The sequence below is a fragment of the Daucus carota genome, chromosome 5 (genome assembly GCF_001625215.2).
Source record: "Daucus carota subsp. sativus chromosome 5, DH1 v3.0, whole genome shotgun sequence".
In the NCBI taxonomy this organism is placed as follows: domain Eukaryota; kingdom Viridiplantae; phylum Streptophyta; class Magnoliopsida; order Apiales; family Apiaceae; genus Daucus; species Daucus carota.
The window spans coordinates 13,873,522-13,897,121 of NC_030385.2; the positions used below are offsets into that span (position 1 = coordinate 13,873,522).

Sequence of the window (23,600 nt, forward strand, 5' to 3'; positions counted from 1 at the left end):
ATGCGGCTCAAGAATTCTCGAAATGGGTGAAAAGTGGGGGACGCGCCCTCGTCTGCCAGCTGAAAATAAAAAGAAAAAGCTGTAAGGGCGCGCCCTTGGAAATGAACACGAAAGGTAAAGCAAATGAGGAGGAGGAACATGAACAATTGTCGTAGGTACGTAACGGGGGAGTATCAAAAGACACGCCTCATCCCTTGAGTGCGCGCCCTCGTTCGTATTAAGCGAAATAGAAAAGGTAATATGATTACGGAAGTTGTTGGTCTATTGTGCACCGTTTAGAGAGTCGTTATGAAAGAAGGGCGCGCCCCTTATGGGAGCCGCGCCCTAGATCTATCTTAACCCTTATAAGGAAAACAAAAACGTGGAATATTGAGGATGGGAATTATGGATCAAACGTGTGCAAGGTGTGCGTATATGCAGATGTATATATATAATTTACTCAAGAACATGAAGAACATGGGGAAACTGAAAGGTCACAATCGCATATCTCGTTAAATAAGTAGCAAAAACTGACGATTTAGGAATGGGAATGTACCTTGGAATGAGAGGAATCGATTCGTCGGATGAGGATCGCCATAAAGTGACCGGAAAATAGAGCTTTTGCCGCTTGAGATCTGAAGTCGCCGCTGGAATGTCGAGGAGAGAGAGAGAATGTGGAAATGGTGAAATGAGGGAAGAAGAAGGATATTTATAGGGGGTTTGATTTATCTGCCAGTTGTATTTTCTAACGGTTAGGGCTTTTCAAATTCTTTGGATAATGGAGGTCGCGCCGTTCATGTGAGGCGCGCCCTTGCTCAAGGAAAAGGGTTGTCTTGGAAAGATTTCATAAACATCTACAATGTCCACAAAATCTGGGGAGTACTTGTTATGGCTAGTTTTGTGCAGGTAAAGATAAGGTAGGGCGCGCCCTCCTCGGGGCAGGTCCGGGAGGCGCGGCCCTATGTTGCGAAGACAAGTGTGTCGCGTGTATGGAATGGAGAAGGCTAATGGAGACAAAGGGCGCGCCTTCCATGGTTGCGCCCACAGGTAAATATTATGTGTGAGGATGAGTGAGTCTCAACGACGACCCTTCCGAGGGGTACGAAGACCTACCCTTCCGAGGGATATGAAGACAAGTGCCAGGCTCATCTGGAAGTTATCAGGCTCATCTGGTAGTTCCCGGGTTACGACCGGGCGTGATCTATAATCCCCAATCCTGCTATCTGCCGGGTTGTTCTCGTGCGGGGGCTTGGGGTGATCACGGTTGTAGAAGGCCCTCAGGAGTGACATGAAGGCCGATCATATGTCTGGGTCCTGTATTCGGGTGAGTTAGCCCTCATTGGGGGACTGAGACGATCGTGTATCTTGGCTCCTTAGTGGTCTTACCTCTTAGTGAGAACCTTCGCTAGGGGGTAAGGACGCGTCCCTACACCTCAAGGAATTGGTCACGGCTCTACCAGACGTCTCCTCCATGCTACGAAAAGTAGCGGTTAGTGTCATCTCTCGTAGTGGGGGTGATGCCGTATCCGTGATGTACTTGAACTAGGAGTCCGAGGTAATTGCCTCATGGCTTAGTTCTAACTGGAGTAGGATTCTAAGTGATAAGTCACCGGCTTAAGGTTGGTCTTATCCCCAAGAGGCCTAGTTCTGATCAAACTAGGAGTCTTGGTTCAATAGAACTACGTATGCACTACACCATATTTCACCTGTTGCAACGGCTGAAAAATGTAGTCTTAGGGCCTAAAAATGTTACAATAGACCTTTTGGTAACATTTTTACCAAAATTCGGTGTTGCAATTGCTGCCGTTGCAATAGACCCCTGTTGCAACCGATATTTGATTTCTTGCAACATTTTTTAGGTATTGCAATAGACTTTCAATTGTAATCTGTTGTAACATTTTCGAGGCCTTTGGTAACAATTTTATAGTGTTACAATAAATTTAGTGTAACATTTCTTTGTAACACTATATACTTAAAAACTGTTGCATACCAATAATTTGAAATTTTGTTGTAACACTTTTGTGCAACAATATTAAATCAATTGCAATACTTTTTAGTTTTTTGGTGACACATTTGTGCAACAGTTTTATGTGTATTGTAATGTTTTTAAATTTCTGGGCAACATTATGTATTATGTTGCAATACTTTTGAGGCCTGATTTACAATGATACTATATTAATGCAATAGCACTCTGAAATTTTGTTAACTTGAAAATTGACATAAATATAATACAAATTACAAACTGAGTCATAAAGTCATCATTATTGAGCAGCTGCATTCTCATCCTACTCTTTGTCAAGTTCATCCCCAGTAGCACGCAACAATGCTTCAACATTGATGTCATTGAAATAAGGATTTACCTCTCTCAATTTGCAAATTACCTTTGTCACCCTATCACAATCTTTTTTCTCGATCATCTCCTCCGTGTTGTTGGTATGCATGAGAGACTGGTGCTGTTGGTGCAAATCATGACGGATAGAAACACCAAGTTCCTCAATTTCTAGCATTACTCTTCTGCTTTCCTCAATTCTGCTGCTAAAATGGTTCAATTGATCATTGTTTTATTGAACATATTTTATTCATGAGATAGCAAATTATCAAACAAAACGTATGGGTTAGTTGATCAGATCCAATATCATGTATATATCTTGTAAGTTGGAGGCAACTATAACAATCTAATGGAAGAAAAATAAAACGATATGTTCATAGCACCAACATTCCTTAATGATACATTAACTTAAGAAAAGACCAAGGTTATTAAGGGCGTATAAGCAATCCAGAAGCTCCAGGGAACTGCCTTAGGAGTTCAAGTATATATACATTATGCAACCATACTTTATATATTTTATTTACTTTAATTAATAATATCACTAAAATCACAAGAAAGACACGATACCAGAGCAAGCAATTGCAACTGTACAATTGGAAAAAATTGTATATGCTCCCTGAAACAAAGAAGAACATATTGCACGACATTTATCTATTTTATTAGTCAAGGGAACCTTTTACTATATGTCCATTAACTTGTAAGTCTTCTTTCTAATGTCACAATGTATATTGCATTGGTTCAAGTAGAGGAACAAGAGCTCACAGTTATTGGTTCCTCTATGGCTAGTGTTCCAACAATGTTCACCAACATATCACCATATCCTCCAATACACCATACATCCACTTGCGCAATAACTTCTCGATTGACATAAAGAATTGCCCTTTTAGTACGTACAGAAATAAAAAATTAATAATTCTGGCATGTCAAGTTCCAGTCGAACAAACTCCGACATATTATATACCTCTCAATTGACTTTTGGACTATTCTGTATAGTAATCTTACGGCGTAACCATGAAGATAAGAAGCATTGCTGATTACAACGATAAGTGCATGCCAGACTTCATCTTTCACATACTTTCCAGCCAACTAAGCACGTCAAGGAAATGATTAATATATACACACGCTCAAATACAAACCAAAGTAGCTACCTTTTGGGCAATATTTGAGCATAAAACAAGCTCATAAAAGAAATACACTTGAATATGCATTAAAACTAGTTAAAAATAACTAATATAAAAAGCCACATTACCTCTTTGTGATTTTTACAAAGAACTAATTTTGAAGTAATCCCTAGCTATCATTACCTCTAATTTTGAAGCTCGAGCCCTAGTTAAGATGCTCTGATTTCCTGTCAAACAAAACCCCCAATTAATATTAGCAAAACCCTAATTAGTCATAGCAAAACCCCCAATTAATTAGCAAAACCCCATTTAAGATGTATCTGCTTACTGACCTAACTCGAACCATCAAATTGAGAGAGAGAGAGTTACAACTCAGGATTGCTAATAAATTACTTTTTTATTAATTAATAGAATTATTACATATTAAAATTTTTAAACTTCATAATAATGCAAATCACTAAAAAAAAGCCAAAAAAGAAGCTATCATTGTTGACTTCCAACTTCTGGTTTAAAAACCCAAAAGGCTATATGTTTCTTTAATCACAAAATGATTTTAAAAAAATTCATATTTCGGGTAATATACTATTAAAGGCTAAGTAATTTGATCGCGTTTGACTATATCACGACATCAAGCACTCATATTAAAACAACAAATGGAAGTGAGATATTTGTTTTTGGAAGTGGGATGTTTGTTTTGGAAATAATTGTGCTGGTACCTTCCACTGAAAAAGAAGTTGCCCGCCTAATTTTTTGTTCCAAGTGACAAAAATATTGCACACTACGGTAACGTTTAAGAAAAGTGTTACAATTGACGTCAAAATTTTCAACCCTTTGCAAAAATTATCAAGCGTGCAACACTTTTCAGTATTATGTAACATTGTTAAAAAAAATTACAAAAGGGTAGCTATGTTTTTTACTTCTAGCAACATTTTTTGCAACATTATTGACTTTTACCGTTGCAATAGGCCAAATATGGTGTAGTGATGGCTTGATCCCCTATATAAAGCGGTACATAGGCACATTAAGAGGATATATCGAGAGTTGTGAGAACGAGAGAGGAAATATATTCCCTTGATCTCAGCCACCCTCAAACACCTAAAACCACCGCCCACGGCGGATTCCCGTCATATAATCACCGTAAAACACCTAATTCCGGCAACGAACCTCACGTTTGTTGATTCACCAAATTCCTCTATCAACAGAGATGAACAGAACTGCGGAGTACATGGCAAGGTACGGGATGCGCAATATGAAGAACTTTGGAGCAACTTTGGAAATATTCGGATACCTCCAGTATTTTCTTGACCAGGACATGAGATGAGGTTTTCACTACCAGAAAACTACCTGAGCTCGGGTACCAGTTTTAGCTTAGGTGAAGAGGTGGATCCTAGCCATCCGGGTGCATCTTCCTCAGCCAGACTGTTGGGTTTTAGTTTCTACCTATGAGATTAAAAGCCCAATAGGATTACCCTTGTTTTGGCCCACAAGGAGATAAAAATAAAGGGAACCCTATATATAAATATAGGAGGATATTTGTCAAAATAAGTAAGAGAGAAAATAGGCAAAAGAGAAATATTGTGTGAAAATTCGCAGGAAATTTTCTGGTTGCGCTGGCTGCCTTGTTTTTGCGTTTCCCGGAGTTCCAACGGTCGGATCGTCTTGAATTTCGGACAGCATCTTCCTAACACCGATATCTAAATTCTGAACGGTGGAGATCGGATTCGGAGGTGTATTTGAGGGGCTGGGCAGTAGCTAAAGAGCCGTGGAGAGGCTGAACCTAGCCGTGGGTCTTTGTTCTCTTGTTGTTTATTTGGTTCCATACTTCTTGACGAGTTATTCCAAGAGTGTGAAGGTGATTGTATTCCTCTAGTTTTATCTAGAGAAGAACTTGGTGTATTACCCATATAATTTGTCATAGTGAATTGTTTGGGTGGACTACGGTCCCGTGGTTTTTACTCCTTTCATTGAGGGGGTTTTCCACGTATAATTCTTGGTGTCTTATTTATTGTTTATTGTTGCTTTACTTGTTTGTTTCATCGAAGGTTCATACAAGTAGGGATAAGTATTGTCCAACGAAGGTTAATTCCGCAATTAGTTGTTGCCGTTGTGGTCACTTTTTCCCATTAGATTGGCATCAGAGCCAGGTTATTGTTTTTGAACTTGTTTGAACGATGGAAACGAATACGAGTAGAATGGTTAATTTGAATGGTTCTAATTATCATGTTTGGAAAGGGAAGATGGAGGATCTTCTTTATGTGAAGGAATATTATCTTCCTGTGTTTACTACGGAGAAGCCTGCAAATAAAACCGAGCAAGAATGGACTATTTTGCATCGACAGGTTTGTGGGTATATACGGCAATGGGTGGATGATAATGTTTTGAACCATATTAGTGGAGAGACACATGCGCGTACTTTGTGGAACAAGCTCGAGCAACTCTATGCTCGAAAGACAGGAAATAATAAGTTGTATCTGATTAAACAGTTGATGTCTCTACGATATCAAGATGGCACTACAATTTCTGATCACTTGAATGCATTCCAAGGAATTATGAATCAGCTTGCTGGAATGGGTATCAAGTTTGAAGATGAGATACAGGGATTGTGTCTTTTGGGTACTTTACCAGATTCTTGGGAGACATTCAGGATGTCTTTGTCGAACTCAGCTCCGGATGGTATTATCAGTATGGAACTAGCTAAGAGCAGTATTCTGAATGAAGAGATGAGAAGAAAGTCACAGGGTTCCTCTTCGCAGTCAGAAGTCCTAGTCACCGAAAGGAAGGGGAGAGCTCAAAGCAGAGGTCCAGCCAATAGAGGTAATCAACGGAGTAGTTCTAGAGGTAAGTATTCTAATGTTGAGTGCTATCATTGTGGTAAGAAGGGACATACGAAAAAGTTCTGCAGAAAGTTGAAGCGAGAAAATAAAAAGAGCTCAGACAACGATCAGACGAAAACTGACAGTAGTAATGATAATTCTGTGGTGATTGCTACTACTGATGAGCACCTGATTTGTTGTGATGGAGATATTGTTAACCTTGCACAAGATGATATGAGTTGGGCTATTGATAGTGGTGCTTCGTGTCATGTTACGTCACGAAGGGACTTCTTTACATCTTATACTTCTGGTGATTTTGGAGATGTTAAAATGGGTAACAGTGGCATATCAAAAGTTGTTGGCGTCGGTGAGGTATGTCTGAAGTTTGACACGGGCATGGAGTTATTTCTTCATGATGTGAAGCACGTTCCAAATATGCGAATGAATTTAATTTCGACTGGCCTTCTTGATGATGAAGGGTATGTTAGCAGCTTTGGTAATGGCCAATGGAAGCTCACTCGAGGTTCTTTAATTGTTGCAAGAGGAAAGAGGTGTCCGAAATTATATATGACACAACCTAAAGTCTCTACCGGCATTGTTAACGCTGTGGAGAATGTTGATATGATCGATTTATGGCATAAGAGACTTGCTCATATGACTGAAAAAGGAATGAATATGCTGTCGAAGAAAAAGGTACTATCTGGTCTGACTGATATACATTTGAAAAGGTGTTCTCACTGTGTTGCTGGCAAGCAAAACCGAGTTTCTTTTAAGAGTCGTCCTCCCTCTCGTAGAGAGCATATACTTGACTTGGTGCATTCTGATGTTTGTGGTCCCATGAAAACCCGAACCAATGGTGGTTCATTATACTTTGTTACATTCATTGATGATCATTCAAGGAAGTTGTGGGTTTATACCTTGAAGACTAAAGATCAAGTATTAGACGTGTTTAAGCATTTTCAGGCTTTAGTTGAGAGACAGACTGGGAAGAAACTGAAGTGTATCCGGACAGATAATGGAGGGGAGTATACAGGTCCCTTTGATGTGTATTGTAGACAGCAGGGTATTCGGCATCAAAAGACTCCACCAAAGACACCTCAGCTTAATGGTTTGGCAGAGAGGATGAACAGAACACTAGTGGAGCGGGTCAGATGTTTACTTTCACATGCTGAGTTGCCGATGTCTTTCTGGGGTGAGGCACTGAATACTGCGGTAAATGTATTAAATCTCTCACCTTGTGTTCCTTTACAGTTTGATATTCCAGATAGAGTTTGGAGTGGTAAAGATGTTTCTTATGATCATTTGCGTGTCTTTGGATGCAAGGCTTTTGTGCATATTCCCAAAGATGAAAGGTCTAAACTAGATGTGAAGACTAAAGAGTGCATATTCCTTGGTTATAGCCAAGATGAGTTCGGCTATAGGCTCTATGATCCAGTTTCAAAGAAGATTGTGAGAAGCCGAGATGTTATCTTTGTTGAAGATCAGAGTTTGAAAGATGTTGGGAAGGCAGAGTCAGTTCCTCAACATAACAATGATCTGGTTGATTTGGATCCAGTTCCTCCAAGACATGTGGACTCGCAGGTTGGAGACGATGCTCATGATAATGACCAACATGACACTAATACTGATATTCCCGAAAATAGTGACATGGATGATGATGCCCATGAGGAGTCACCGGTACAAAATGTTCCACCATTCGTTCCACTCAGGCGGTCTAACAGAGATCGTCATCCTTCCAACAGGTATTCTGCTGATGAGTATGTTCTATTGACTGATAGTGGTGAACCTGAATCTTATGCAGAAGCTATGGAAGATGAGCACAAGAAGGAGTGGGTTTATGCCATGCAAGATGAGATGAAATCCTTGTATGAGAATAATACTTTTGAGTTGGTGAAGCTACCTAAGGGAAAACGAGCTTTGAAGAACAGGTGGGTTTACAGAGTGAAGCAAGATGAGCATACTTCACAACCACGGTACAAAGCTAGGTTGGTCGTCAAGGGATTCAGTCAGAAAAAGGGTATTGATTTTGATGAGATTTTTTCTCCCGTTGTTAAGATGACATCGATTCGTACGGTGCTTGGTTTAGCAGCAAGTCTTGATTTGGAGGTTGAACAAATGGATGTCAAGACAGCTTTTCTACATGGTGACTTGGACAAAGAAATCTATATGGAGCAGCCTGAAGGTTTTGAGGTTAAAGGTAAAGAGGGGTATGTTTGTAGACTTCTAAAAAGTCTATATGGTTTGAAGCAAGCACCAAGGCGATGGTATAAAAAGTTCGAGTCATTTATGAAGAAGCAAGGCTACCGTAAGACTATTTCTGACCATTGTGTTTTTGTTCAGAGATTTTCAGATGATGATTTTATCATATTATTGCTTTATGTGGATGACATGCTTATTGTTGGCAAAAATACTGAAAGAATTTCCCAACTGAAACAACAGTTGAGTAAGTCCTTTGCCATGAAGGACTTGGGGCCAGCGAAACAGATTCTTGGCATTCGTATTCATCGAGATAGAGTGGCCAAGAAGTTGCATATATCACAAGAGCAATATATTGAGAAGGTGCTTTGCAGGTTCAACATGGATAAATCTAAAGTTGTTAGTTCTCCTCTTACTACCAACTTTAAGTTAACTGAAAAGGATTCTCCTTCTACGAAGGAAGAAATTGCAGAGATGGATGGAGTTCCATATGCCTCAGCAGTAGGAAGTTTGATGTATGCTATGGTATCTACGAGACCTGATATAGCCTTTGCAGTTGGGGTTGTCAGTCGTTATCTTACAAATCCGGGTAAGAAGCATTGGGAAGCAGTTAAGTGGATTATGCGATATCTTCGAGGTACTTCCAAATTGGGTCTTACATTTGGGAATGATAAACCAGTGCTTATTGGATATACAGATTCTGACTTGGCAGGTGATAAGGATACATTGAAATCCACTTCTGGATATTTGATGACTTTTGCAGGGGGAGCAGTCTCATGGCAATCTAGGTTGCAAAAGGGTGTTTCACTTTCTACGGGGGAGGCAGAGTATGTAGCAACAACTGAAGCTTGTAAAGAGTTGTTGTGGTTAAAGCGGTTGATGCAGGAGCTTGGCTTCCCGCAACAACGCTATGTTGTTCTTTGTGATAATCAAGCAGCTATCGATATAGCTAAGCATCCAACATTTCATGCAAGGACGAAACATATCGATATGAGGTATCATTGGATTAGAGACGCTCTTGAAGAAGGGTTGTTTGAAGTGGAAAAGGTAGACACCGATGATAATGGTTCTGATATGTTGACAAAGTCTTTAGCTAAAGGGAAGCTAAAGGTATGTTGTTCGATCGCCGGAATGGCGAACTCTTTCTCATAGTTAGAAAGGGGGAGATTTGTTGGGTTTTAGTTTCTACCTATGAGATTAAAAGCCCAATAGGATTACCCTTGTTTTGGCCCACAAGGAGATAAAAATAAAGGGAACCCTATATATAAATATAGGAGGATATTTGTCAAAATAAGTAAGAGAGAAAATAGGCAAAAGAGAAATATTGTGTGAAAATTCGCAGGAAATTTTCTGGTTGCGCTGGCTGCCTTGTTTTTGCGTTTCCCGGAGTTCCAACGGTCGGATCGTCTTGAATTTCGGACAGCATCTTCCTAACACCGATATCTAAATTCTGAACGGTGGAGATCGGATTCGGAGGTGTATTTGAGGGGCTGGGCAGTAGCTAAAGAGCCGTGGAGAGGCTGAACCTAGCCGTGGGTCTTTGTTCTCTTGTTGTTTATTTGGTTCCATACTTCTTGACGAGTTATTCCAAGAGTGTGAAGGTGATTGTATTCCTCTAGTTTTATCTAGAGAAGAACTTGGTGTATTACCCATATAATTTGTCATAGTGAATTGTTTGGGTGGACTACGGTCCCGTGGTTTTTACTCCTTTCATTGAGGGGGTTTTCCACGTATAATTCTTGGTGTCTTATTTATTGTTTATTGTTGCTTTACTTGTTTGTTTCATCGAAGGTTCATACAAGTAGGGATAAGTATTGTCCAACGAAGGTTAATTCCGCAATTAGTTGTTGCCGTTGTGGTCACTTTTTCCCATTACAGACTCCCTCTTCCGAGCCATTAGCTCCTGTGACTATAGTCTCTCCGCGGTCTTCTTAAAATTAGTTCGTTATATAACTGCCTCTAATGATTCTGAGCCTTTTCCATGGGAAGCTCTCAGAACCTCTTTGCCAGAGCATCATCCTTTAGTATTAGCTTAGTTTAATCTAGGGTTAGTATTCATATTATGGCTCAGTTGTTTTAAGCCAACTTTACTTCTATTTCCATGTTCCTAGCAGTACTAGGTTTGCAACTCTGGGATATGGCACTCGTTCTATTATAATACTACCGGCTTAGCAAAAAAAAAAAGAAAAAAAAGTAGACAAAATTGTTAATTTTCATCAATTAAATATTTAATTTGTGAAATATTTTAAAAATAAAATTAAAGTCTCTCATAAATTTTTTCTATATAGTCAACTAAATAAAGTTAATGTAAACGTTTATTTATACTAAAGATATGTTGAAGATTTAATTATCCATGCGTATATTTGATACTAAGCACAAGACATTATTAAAAATTTGGTGGTGGGCGATAAAATATATTTAACATTTGTGTAAAGATAGTTGAAAGTGAAAGAATTCATAAATTAAAATTTCCTTATAGAAAGAGATCGAAGAAATTTTCTAAAGAAAAGAATACAAATATGGAGTTTTTTCCACTAAATTGCGGATTGATTAATATTAATAAATCAACAATTATTGATAAACTATAAATTACCGACTTTTGGTCTAGATATATAATGATAACCAATGTTACAGAAATCGGGAATCGGACCTAATCGGCTGAGCTACCGATTCAGGGATTAATCGGAAATCGGGGATTAATCGGAAGGATTAATTGGAGTGAAAATCGGATTTATTTTAATATTAAAATATTATTTAATATTTAGTTATTATTATATTAACTATTCAGTAGATAATTTATTTACTATATTAAACTCTATAATTATTCATATTTAAACTAATATAGTATTTTAATTTTAATAATTTATAATATATACTTTGTTCAGAAATATATGTAAGGATTAATCGGATTTCAAAAATCAAATCAGTGGCCGACCTTGCAGAGGATTAATCGGGGATTAATTGGTTAAATCGGAGATTTTTAAAACACTGATGATAACATATATTTATCTTAATCATTTAATAATTTTGATTAATTAATAAAATATAGGAAAGCGGTCATTATAAATTTGTACAGATTTTATGGGTAACTTTTCTTATCCGAGAAATGTTATATCCAAAACAAACTTTTATATCCAAAATTGAAAAAGCATGAAAAGACGAAATTATCTTTCCTATTACTCTTTTTGTTATTATTTTAAAAATTTGCTCTCGATGTAGCATTTCCCCTCCTATCCAGAACAATACAAAAAATGTTCATGGTGAGGTGCACGGGAGGGCGTGTAATTTTTAAACAAAGAGTCTCGTGCAGTGGGAGAACGTCAGTATGTTGTAAAAACAATTAATTAAACAAATGTGGCCCAGCGACTGTAAAGATTATATTACTATAAACAATTGTTATTTCCCAAAAGATTAGATCTGTATCTAACGTCATCAACTGCGACGGCGACAGAGACGCGCCGTATGTGGATGTGTTGGTCAAGACTCCGGGCTCCCACCAGCTTTAGCTAACGATGTATCTGCCCCGTACAGAGCGGAGTGCGATGATCATACACGTGTTTGCTCATGTCTTGATTTTGACATGTCATTTTGGTGGTCTACACCTCAGTTACACTGTCCTACTGTTGAATTACCTTAAATTTGTGTTCAATAGCTCATTTGACTGAACTCATTACTTATTACTCCCTCCGTCCCCCTCAATTGTTTACATTGGAGGGGGACACGGAGACCAAGACAATGTATGAAAAATGAGTAAAGTTAGATGAAAAGTGGGTAAAGTGGTGGGACCCATCAATATTTAATAATAGATTTGAGATAGTGGAGGAAAGTAGTGGGTGTAATAGTAGTTTTTATTGTTAAATATGAGATAGTGGGGGAGGATAGTGGTGTAATGATGGAAAAAACTTACTATTTATGGTAATGTAAAGAAATGAGAGGGACATCCCAAAATAGTAACTGTAAAGAAATGAGAGGGACAGAGGGAGTATTATTTAACGTGATTTATGACTTAACGTGATTTATGACTTAACGTGACTTATTTGATAAACTGAAAGTTTAAAATATCTGTTTGGTTAATTTTGACTTATCAACAATTTATGGGTTATTAAAAATATAAAAATTAAAATTAATATATTTTATGAGTAACTTATGATTTATTGATAAGTTTTATAAAAAAAAGTTTAAAAAAATTAAGTAACTAAAAAAAATATCTCAAACTAACTTCTGGCTTTAAATCAGCTTTTAACTTATTTCTGACTTTAAGACGGCTTCTGACTTATTACACAAAGAGATATTTTTCAACTTAAAATTGGGTAAAGCTTTAAGCCACAGCTTAAAACTGCCACAAACGGGCTCTAAGTCTCAATGTTTCAATGCTGTTTAGCTAATCTTATTTTTTAAAGTAAAATTTTATTTTTGAGAAAAAATAAATCAAATTATAAATTTCTTGAATAAATTTTTATTTCTTATCAAATAATGAATATGAAACATTTATTTAATATTTATATCCAAAAAATTTATGAATGAAATATTTTTCTAAAAATTAAGTAAAAAATAAGGACTTTTTCTTTTTAAAAAAGATTGCCAAACATGCCAATATTTTCACATATTTGAGGAGCTTTAATTATAAATCTTCTTTGCAGTAAAAAACATCTTGGACTCCTCAGACTGATTTAACATGTTTACATCGATAAATTAGAAATTATCAATAAACTTATTAGTATTTTATCAATAAATTAAAAGTTATAAAATAAAATTAATTCATTATTTTATCAATAAATCAAATTTATAAAATATTTATATCAAATATAACTATTTGTTCATAATTTAATATATATCATCATATAATAGATTAGGGGGTCGTTCAGGTGTTTTTAAAATAAGTGCTTCTTGCTTAAACTAAATAAGTGAAGTAGAATTTTGAAGCAAGTGATTAGGATTTACATATCATCATAAGACTTATAAGTGATTAAAATATTTGAGAAATAAGTAGAATTCATAAAACAGAAACCAGTATTCTCAGCTTCTTATAAATATCTTTTGATATTTTACACAAACGATACGAATAAATATTTCTAACTTGTAAAATTAGAAGCCTGGCTTTTAGGCCACGACCAAACACTCCCCGTATATGTACAAGTATCATGATTAATGATATTAATGTACCAAAAACCTTTAAAGAACAATCTAAAAATTACTCCCATCTCAACCATTATTTTAAGGTTTTCCTCTATCCAATTATTTACATTTCAAAATTTATCAAAAATAGCCACCATTCCCTAATCTTCCCTTTTCCAAACATTACTTTACTTCATTATCTTCGTTTTATACATTAAAAACTAACAAGTCTCACCACTTCTCCCACTTTTTTTCCATTTCTACTATTTTATACATATTTTTTAATATTAAATTTATTAATCAGGGTATGTAAATAACTCATAGAATTTTTTTGATGTGGCATCCAAATATTTGAAGGTCCCATATAAAATGTATACAAAAAAGGTTTGTGAAAAATAATATAGAGTAGTTAATAAGAAAAAAGAAAAAGGAGTGAGAGTTGAGACGAGATGAGTGTGGTTATAACGGAAGCTCACATTCACATCCACCTTGTAAGTTGTAAGGTGATTGAGCACCTTTTCATCATTAAACCTCCCAACTCAATACAGTATCCTCTCTCACTCTCCTCCTCCACCACCTATAACTTAACTTCTCACCCAAAACCCCAAACATATATATGCTATAACCACCCGGAGCCGGTAGTGTGAGTGATGCGTGGATAGTCAACACCGGCGACTACTGGCCGGAGAATGGCATATATGTGTACTGACAGTGGAAATCTCATGGCTATTGCCCAGCAAGTCATCAAACAAAAACAACAGCAAGAGCAGCAGCAACACCAGCAGCATCTCTCTCCCTTTGCTCTCTCTCCATGCTCTCAAATCTTGTCCAATGCTCCTGCTTATGGCTTCTCCGCTCCTCCTTTTCCTGACCCGTTTTTACCCGAAGGAACCGAACCGGTTTTTCACTTTCCTAGTCTCGACCCGCACAATCAGTCCTTCCGCTTCACCGATTTTGGTAACGGCCCGGGCGGCGAGTTTGACTCGGATGACTGGATGGAGAGTTTGATAGGCGGTGCAGACTCCACGGCCAGCTCCAATCTCCAATCGGGATGCGACACGTGGCAGAACTCTTCGGAGTTTAATCTCTACGCCGCCGCTGCCGCAGATCCGTTCCCTCCCTCTCCCGATCTAGACAGCGTTCATGTTATTTTCCCAGATGTTTCCAAAACTGCCCCTGCTCCACCTCAGTGGGTCCCGCTTCCGCCACAAACGACCGTTGAAGCAGTTAACAAAAACGACGACGTAGTAGCCGTTGCATCTGCCAGCTCACCTGAACAGATATCGACGAAGCCACTGCTCAACGCTGTAATCGACTGCGCTAAACTCGCCGAGTCCGAGTCTGACTCGGCAATCAAGTCACTGATTCGACTCAGAGACTCCGTCTCGGAGACCGGCGATCCAACTGAGCGAGTTGCGTTTTACTTCACTGAAGCTCTTTACAGTAAGCTCTCCGTCTCGAAAACGCCAACAATCTTCGAAACGACGTCGGAGGAGTTTTGCTTGTCGTACAAAGCCTTAAACGACGCCGTTCCTTACTCTAAGTTCGCTCACTTAACTGCAAATCAAGCAATTCTAGAAGCTACGGAGGAGGCCACGAAGATACATATCGTTGATTTCGGAATTGTTCAGGGAGTCCAGTGGGCCGCTTTGTTGCAGGCCTTAGCCACCCGGCTTGCTGGTAAGCCGGAGAAGATTCGAATATCTGCGATTCCGGCGCCGGCTTTGGGAGATTCTCCGGCAGCTGCTATGAATGCTACCGGTAACCGATTGCGCGAATTTGCGAAAGTGCTGGACCTGGATTTTGAGTTTGAACCGGTTTTTATACCGGTCCAGGAATTAAACGAGTCGAGCTTTCGAGTTGAGCAGGATGAAGTGATTGCTGTTAATTTCATGCTGCAACTGTATAATTATTTAGGGGAAACAAATGATGTAGTCGAATCTGTGTTAAAATTGGCGAAATCATTGAACCCGAAGATCGTGACCTTAGGCGAGTATGAAGCTAGCTTGAACCGAGTTGCGTTCTTCCCTCGGGTGAAAAATGCGTTGAAATACTACAGTTCTTTGTTTGAATCACTCGACCCAAACTTCACACGAGACTCCCCGGAGAGGCTTGAAGTGGAAAGACTACTGCTCGGGCGGAGAATTGCAGGTGTAATTGGACAATCAGAGGACGCTGGAACGAGACGAGAGCGGATGGAAGGGAAAGAGGAATGGGGAATGCTGATGAAAAAAGCGGGGTTTGAGGCTGTAGGATTGAGCCATTACGCAGTAAGCCAAGCGAAGATACTGCTATGGTACTGCAATTACAGTTCGAGCTATTCGCTGGTTGATTCACCTCCTGGTTTCATTTCGGTTGCTTGGAATAATGTACCTTTGCTCACTGTTTCTTCATGGTGTTAAGTTAATTTGGATTATGATATGCTTAGACATTTGTTTTGGATGGTTTAGTTGTTTTGTTTAGGTAGACATGGAACTATATGTATACTTTGATTTTGCCCTTTGGTGGTGGTGGTGGTAAATTATGAAGCCTTGCTTAGTAATGTAACTTTAAGACTTGCAAGCTATTTTTGAATTACAGTATTAATTTTAACATTACAAGGAGAAGGAGCTAAGGTATAACATATACGACTGATTTATTTGGAGCAAACAGGTTTAAACTAGCTGCCGATATATATGGGAGACATTGATCTTCCACTTTGGTACACACATAGTTGAATGAATTGAAGTGTGATTGTCATAAATTTGATCTCATGTTGGACCGTCTGTATCTGTACGCAATGAAGTTTGTATATGCAAATGTGCACTCCATTGCATTCCGAGTCTCGTTTGTTGCTTGTACGGTTTGTTAAACCCTGGGTTTATTTGTGCGACCGGCAAAAATGTCTTGGTCCTTCATCACTGGTGATTTTGCCCAAATATATTTCTTTGCCTTTTGTTTCTTTGAGCTGATACATACACATTCTTGATGCAAATTCTTAGGTGAGATTGAGATCACCCTTTTATGCATAGATATGATTTGGAGATATATAGGAATAATTTGGTTGAATATCAATAGAAAAAAGGGTACTTTTAAAGTAAAATTAAGGATGTGCGTTTATCAATTTGCTCCTTTTTTCATGATTTGTTATACCGTAAAATCGATGGTTCGAAATGTGTAACAGATCGCAATTTTTAATAGCCACCGTAACATGGTACTATTTTCAAACTGCTAATTATATGTTGGAAAATATGGCGACAAATAGACTGTGCATGTCAGTCAATCAAGTAGAGTACTGATAAAAATAGGCTCCGTAACCAATTTGTTCGACCACTTTTCAAAAGTAACCAATTTTTTTTCATGCTTTCAAAACTAACCAGTCTAAATGAATCGAGAAAGAACGACCCGAGTGGGAGAGTTTTGCAAGTTAGGGGCGCGCTTTGAAAACGCGACCCAAGCTTGAAAAAGCCACATAAGGGTCGCGTTTTCAAACAGCGACCCAAGCTGTTTAAAAACCACCATCAAAACCCTACCCACAGGCCACAGCATACAATCAAGCATAAAAACTGAGAAAAAAACGGAAGAGCGGCGGAAGAAAGAAAGAGGGCAGCCGGAGAGCGGAGTCCGAGAGGGTCGACGGAGAGCTGAAAAGGGAGGAAAGGGTCGCCCAAAGTCTGATTTTAAGCTTCAAATCAACCCCGATTAGCATTAATTTGAAGGTATTATCCTAATCTTCTCTCAAGATTTGTGTATATATGTATGTATAATGCCTTGATTTTAATTAATTTGTTGTATGATATACTAGAATTTGCATGCTTCAGATTTCATATGAGATTTGATATGAAACCGTTTAACAATTTAGAGATTTTAGGATTTTAAGATTGTAGGATTTGTACTTGTTAAGAATTTCTAAATTGGATCTTTAGTCGAGAAAATGCCCAAAATATTAAATTTTATGGATGTGGTTGCCCTAAATATCACTTATCGGTAAAAGCGTCCTATTTATCCACTTAAACACGCATATGTCATATGCGTATATAAATTTTTTTTAGTAGCGCTCATTCTTCAGAAACAATTTGCATACTCAAAAAAAAAAAGTTGCATACTCAGCTTTCATATGTCTCTTCCTACTATTCTCTCAAACGCCAATCGAAGCCCATACTTCCTTACCTATATCACAGATTAATATGCACACAGATGGGTCCACTGTGAATACGTGATTACATGTATTTGTTTACACGTAAACTTTGAACATGCATCTGATGACATTAGACTGCGCGCGTGAATAAGAATATATATAAAAGGGCAATTAGGACCAGAAGTCACCCACGCATTTATACGATGCGTATCGAAGAAGCACGCATTTATATAATGCGTATCGCATTAAAACAATGTGTATGTAAATAAATTATTTAAAAATGAAAATGTTTTACCACTGTATTTTGCTGCAACACGCATCTTGTACATGCGTGTACTGTGATGCGCATTTCTCATGTGCGCATTCGTTTGGTTAGTTTGGATACGCTTCTGTGCCGTAGTCATTTTGGACATATTCTTTTAAAAATATGTTATTATTGACTTTCACCCTCTTTAGTCTAAGTTCATGATTTTAGGATTTTAAGATTTTTAATTCGAATTAAAATATACTTAATAATTATGAGATTTTAAGGAATTTTTAGGGTATTTTTAGAAATTTTTAGGAATTTTTAGGCATTTTTAGGAATTTTTAGGAATTTTTAGGGTAATTATATGTTTTTAACTAATTTTTAGGATAATTTAACATAATTCGAATTAATATTAAAATTCAAATCAAAATATTAATATTATAATATTCGAAAACATAGTATTCATATTTTAATTCGAAAAACATAAAATTCGAAAAACATAATATTAAAATATTAATATTATAATATTAAAATATTAATATTATAATATTCGAAAAACATAATATTCAAATTAAAATATTAACATTAAAATATTAAAATTCGAAATTAAAATATCAAATGAAAAACATAATATTCGAAATATTAATATTGTAATTAAATATTAATATCTGAATTTAGATTTTAAATTATGCTTATTTTAGGCATTTTTAGGGTAATTATGAGATTTTAACTAATGTTTAGGGTAATTTAACATAATTCGAATTAATATTAAAATTCAAATTAAAATATTAATATTATAATATTCGAAAACATAATATTCATATTTTAATTCGAAAAACATAAAATTCGAAAAACATAATATTAAAATATTAATATTATAATGTTAAAATATTAATATTATAATATTCGAAAAACATAATATTCAAATTAAAATATTAATATTAAAATATTAAAATTCAAAATTAAAATATCAAATGAAAAACATAATATTCGAAATATTAATATTGTAACTAAAATATTAATATCTGAATTTAGATTTTAAATTATGCTTATTTTGACTTAAAATATAAATATTTAGATTTTAAATTAAAATATTAATATCTGAATTAAAATATAAATAATAATATGCTATAATATACGAATATAATATATTCGGAATTAAAATATTAATATAATATTCATAAGAAAATATTAACATATATAAATTATCTATTTGAATTAAAATTTCAAAAAAAAAAAATATATCGAACTAAATCACTTTTAACACATTCGAATAAATATATAAATATAATTGAACTTATATAAATACATTATTTGAATTAAATTATCCAAAAATATAAATATATCGAAAAAAATTCACTTTTAACATATTCGAATATATATATATAAATAAAATATTTGAATTAATAAAAAACTATAAAATCGGAATTAATATATATATATGGGATTTGATATGAAATTTAGAAATTTGAGTTTAATATATGGGTACTTGTTAGGAATTTTTAAATTGAATTTTTAAATTCGAATTAAAATTGAAATTTATTTGTTGGCGCAGATGGATCCCGTAGTTTACCATCCCGGCCCAATCGATGACAGTTTGTTGACATTGCAGACGGATCACAGGTCTGAGGCGGTGTGGAACATGAGAGAGATAATGACCTGACTTATTGCTATTTATTAGAATAAAACGTCTGCTTTATGATAAACTACTGACACATTTTGTATTTTAATTGTGCCAGCCACGAGAGGATTTGGTAGTGAGGGGCAACTTCGGTGATTATTGGAACACAGTTAAAAATCACCGGCCGCATGTCTCGATAGTGACTGCCATCACGGCCGCGGGTTTTGGATGGATTTTCAGGCTGGGGAAGGTCAGGCATGACAGGGGGGTGATCACAGCCTTCATTGAGAGGTGGCGTCCAGAGACGCACACTTTCCACTTTTCATTTGGCGAGGCCACCATCACACTGGAGGATGTTCATCACATTCTCGGCTTACGGACCACTGGCCGACCACTTATCCTGCACGGGTACACCTCCACTCCAGCTCAGAGGGCGGCTTTGGTACGAGATTTACTTGGACTGGCTCCTGACACCGCTGATTTGAGGAAGGACAATTTGAAGATCCGGTGGTTGATTACACACTTTGGTAGATGTCACCGGTTGGACGAGTTGGCTGGTGATTTTGGTGCGCAGTCTATCTTTCACATTAGGGCACACCTACTTTGTGTGATCGGATCGTTGTTTCCACATGCCAGCGGGAACTCTGTGCCGCTAAGCCTTCTTCGGTTACTAGATGACCTGGAGAGCCTGGGTGGTTATAGTTGGGGTAGTGCTGTTCTTTCCTACACATACAGGAAGATGTGTGATGCAAGCAGAGGAGTCAAAGACTTCACTGGGTATGCCACATTACTTCAGGTACGCATGAAAGTACCCTCTTTAATCCCATTACTGTCATTTAGTTTTAACAAATTGTCTTCCCATACAACTTGATGTGCAAATATATGTACTTTGATACCAGGTGTGGATATACGAGCGGTTCCCTACGATAGCTCCACATCTCAGGTCTCAACCCCAGTTCACTTACCCACTTGCGCTTAGGTATGTAATATGCTACTCTTCTCATAAACGCATTCAATTATTGCACATGCACTACTTCTCGTCCTTAATCTAAACATTTTGTTGTAGGTGGGTGGCTTCAGTGACCCGTACTCAGGTGCCGGACGCTCAGAGTCGTATGACCCGGTACGAGTTGGATAACATGGGTGTGGAACAGTTTTTGTGGTGGCCGTATGCATATTTAGCTGATGAGTTTCAGCCCGATCAGACATTGTACTTGCGGTGGACAGCTCCCACCCCTTTGATGTACATGGCATATGTGGAGTGGTGTTATACTGACAGGGTCACGAGGCAGTTTGGGTTCGTTCAGGACATACCCACATCCTCCCCACGTAGGAATCATCAGGACTTGCACGACGTCGTCAACGAGTCCATTGACTGGCAGGGCGCCAGGGAGACATACATTCATTACTGGGATACGTCCCTTACCCGAGCTATGACATCTCCGCCATTCATTTTGGGCAATGGTTGCTCTCCCGCATACATGCCTTGGTACCTCCAGGTTACACATAGATACATGGTTAACCCATTGTTCTGGCGTAGAGCGGATGCTTTTCAGGGGACACAGGGCGCCACACAGTCATTGGTAAACAACTACTTTTACTGTCTTCCACAATTACTTTTGTTCTACTGCATATGTTATGTCATCTAGAATGTATTCTCGGCCTGACTTCTCTTTGCATGTTTATGTTTGGTAACAGGAGGAGCAGCTTCTAGAGGTGGACTCTGCCATTGACCCTGCTGCTCCCGATCTCAATCGGGCACAGAGTCTGCTACAGGGGGTGATTGCTCGTGTCAGGGGTCACGGAGGCCCTCCGACACGCAGAGGTCGGCGTCCTGTCACACCAGTTGAGCCGGAGCCTGGCACTTACTACACTCATGTGGGCAGTAGTAGCTGGTCGCACCATGTTGGCACCTCTACTGCGCCAGATAGGGATGCACGGGCTCCTTCAGGGGCGGGGGAATGGCCCCGTTGGACCGAGGTGGCAACTGAGACTACAGGGGATGACTACGTGGGTGGTGAAGGTGGTTTTGCGGTGAATTTAGGGGATGACGAGGACACCTCTCCTAGTGGTGGGCACACACATGTTTCTCCTCCACTTCAGGAGTCATACCAGTTTGCTGATCGAGATGTTTATCGTCCTGACATGTCATTCCTGACCGATCAGTACACCACACCTCCGCTACAGGCCCCGGTCCCGTCATTTGGTAGCCATCCTACGTGTTCGGGGCACCTGCGTTTCCAGTTACACCGGCAGGGGTGAGGTCCACTCCTACTCCTGTACATATGCATAGTTTTGGTGCGTACGCTGGTGAGAGTAGCCCGTGGGCAGTACGAGATCAGTCGGAACCCGAGAGGCCGTCCCAGCCTGAGCAGAGACAGCAGCCACCCAGAGATGCAAAGGGGAAGGGCAGGAGATGTCACACGGGCAGCCATATCTTCGGGCATAAGAAGAAGTAGTTTATGTCTTTTGAGTTTATGTATTTTCAGTTTGTAGTTGCGTTGTTTGCTTATGTATGTTTATTTGGTACTTGTTGCTTATGTATGAACACTTGGTAGTTGTTGCTGCTTTTCAGTTTAGGTGTCATTATGTATGTAAACATTATTGCATAACATCAGTTTTATTCCGACAAACAATGACAAAGCCACATAAACATAATAAGCGTCAACGTAACACTTAAAATGCCACTCAAACATAGCATATTTAAAATGACCTTATATATCTCATATTTTAATTACGCCTAATTTTCTGGAAGTAAAATTACGCAAGAGAAGAAGGCATGAAACACTCAAAATATATTTCTTCGTATGAAAATCAAATATTTAATTGCTAAGTACTCCAGAGAGATACATAACCAAAAAGAAGAACCTAACGCTCCCTTAAAAGTTAAAACCGTTTCTGTACTCTACATAAATGTTCATTACACTCATAACTAAATGCTAATGCCATATTGTGACAAAAAGAAATTACGCCTTGCCATAACATATGGAGAAATCTGATAAGAAGAATCTAGTGTTTACACAATTCCAACCAAAACAAAAATGAAGCTCACTTCAAGATCCGTTCATCCGGTAAAAAAGCGAGGTTTTTTCAAGATTATTGTCTTTGTGCACGTATTTTGTGGATGCAAGATGTTTCCGAAAGAATTTGTGAAAGAACAAGGTCATCTCTCCGATACATATTTGCTAATTAATCTGCTGGGTCAACATAAACATTCTTGCATAACATCAGTTTTATTCCAACAAACAATGACAATGAAAAACACATTAACATGAAAAACACGAGATAACAACATTTGGAACACTTATAAAGATAGATAGAGATGTGCATAAGTTAAAAAACATTGAAAGACAAACACATAACATGAAAAACATCAAACATCCTCAGCATCCCATCGAGATCCATCACCCTTCATGGTCTTCTTCAATTTTTTTTACTCTTTCAGCATGCTTCGTCTCCATTTCTGCAATTTCCACTGCCTGAGACCATTTGAGGTCACTTATTTCCTCAGAAAGTTTGTTGATGACCACAGTTGACCGGGTGTCTAGCCGCTCATCTAGCCATACTAAGTAACCACAACCACTAGCGCCGTTAGGACATTGCAACATCCGTCTACCAACGTCGGGACCGTTGTCATGACAAACTCTCTTAACAAGGACTTTGTCACAGTAGCACTTATCGACAGCAACGGAATCCATAAATGTTATAATGTGTTTGAGATAGTGATGAAGGTGAGATGATGAGGGAGGGACTTATTTATAGGTGAAAATGATAAGTCCATCAGTTTAAAATATTAAAAAATAAACAACTTAATACATAAGACTGGGTTCGTAAAGTGGGGAAGGACAATGTATTATTGTAAGTACATAATAAGAAACACAACAACACATGCATGTTACTAGGACATGAACTTAAATCAACGTTCGTTTTTATTTTTTGAACCCTCCCCTTTCTTTTTTCCCTTCACAGATTTAACTTCTTCATCATGCCTCTCCCTAATCCTCTCCTTTGCAAAGTGATGATCCCATATGAGGTCGCTCATCTCCTTAGTCATCTCAGTAA

General features: G+C 37.8%; 2 protein-coding genes and 1 long non-coding RNA gene across 5 annotated transcripts; 2 read left to right on the top strand and 1 right to left on the bottom strand.

The window, feature by feature from the left end:
• Positions 1 to 2,240: 2,240 nt before the first annotated feature.
• LOC108222701 (uncharacterized) lies at positions 2,241 to 3,826 on the bottom strand. 3 transcript variants are annotated; one of them, XR_010292237.1, is made up of 3 exons: positions 3,762 to 3,826; positions 3,071 to 3,656; positions 2,241 to 2,508 (listed from the first exon to the last, which is right to left on the bottom strand). It is a non-coding gene; the product is annotated as an uncharacterized LOC108222701 (long non-coding RNA). The 3 variants fall into 3 exon arrangements; XR_010292235.1 differs by having other exon boundaries at positions 2,241 to 2,511; XR_010292236.1 differs by having other exon boundaries at positions 2,241 to 2,514.
• Positions 3,827 to 13,986: 10,160 nt separating this feature from the next.
• On the top strand, positions 13,987 to 16,100 carry LOC108223772 (SCARECROW-LIKE protein 7). The gene has a single exon (XM_017398187.2). The coding sequence runs from the start codon at positions 14,243 to 14,245 to the stop codon at positions 15,953 to 15,955; it is 1,713 nt and encodes a 570-aa protein (XP_017253676.1). The 5' UTR covers positions 13,987 to 14,242; the 3' UTR covers positions 15,956 to 16,100.
• A 997-nt stretch (positions 16,101 to 17,097) lies between these two features.
• On the top strand, positions 17,098 to 22,150 carry LOC108219807 (serine/threonine-protein phosphatase 7 long form homolog). The gene is made up of 5 exons (XM_017393334.2): positions 17,098 to 17,251; positions 19,657 to 20,334; positions 20,438 to 20,517; positions 20,605 to 21,121; positions 21,237 to 22,150. The coding sequence occupies exons 2-5, from the start codon at positions 20,278 to 20,280 to the stop codon at positions 21,798 to 21,800; spliced, it is 1,218 nt and encodes a 405-aa protein (XP_017248823.2). The 5' UTR covers positions 17,098 to 17,251; positions 19,657 to 20,277; the 3' UTR covers positions 21,801 to 22,150.
• The last annotated feature ends 1,450 nt before the right edge of the window (positions 22,151 to 23,600 follow it).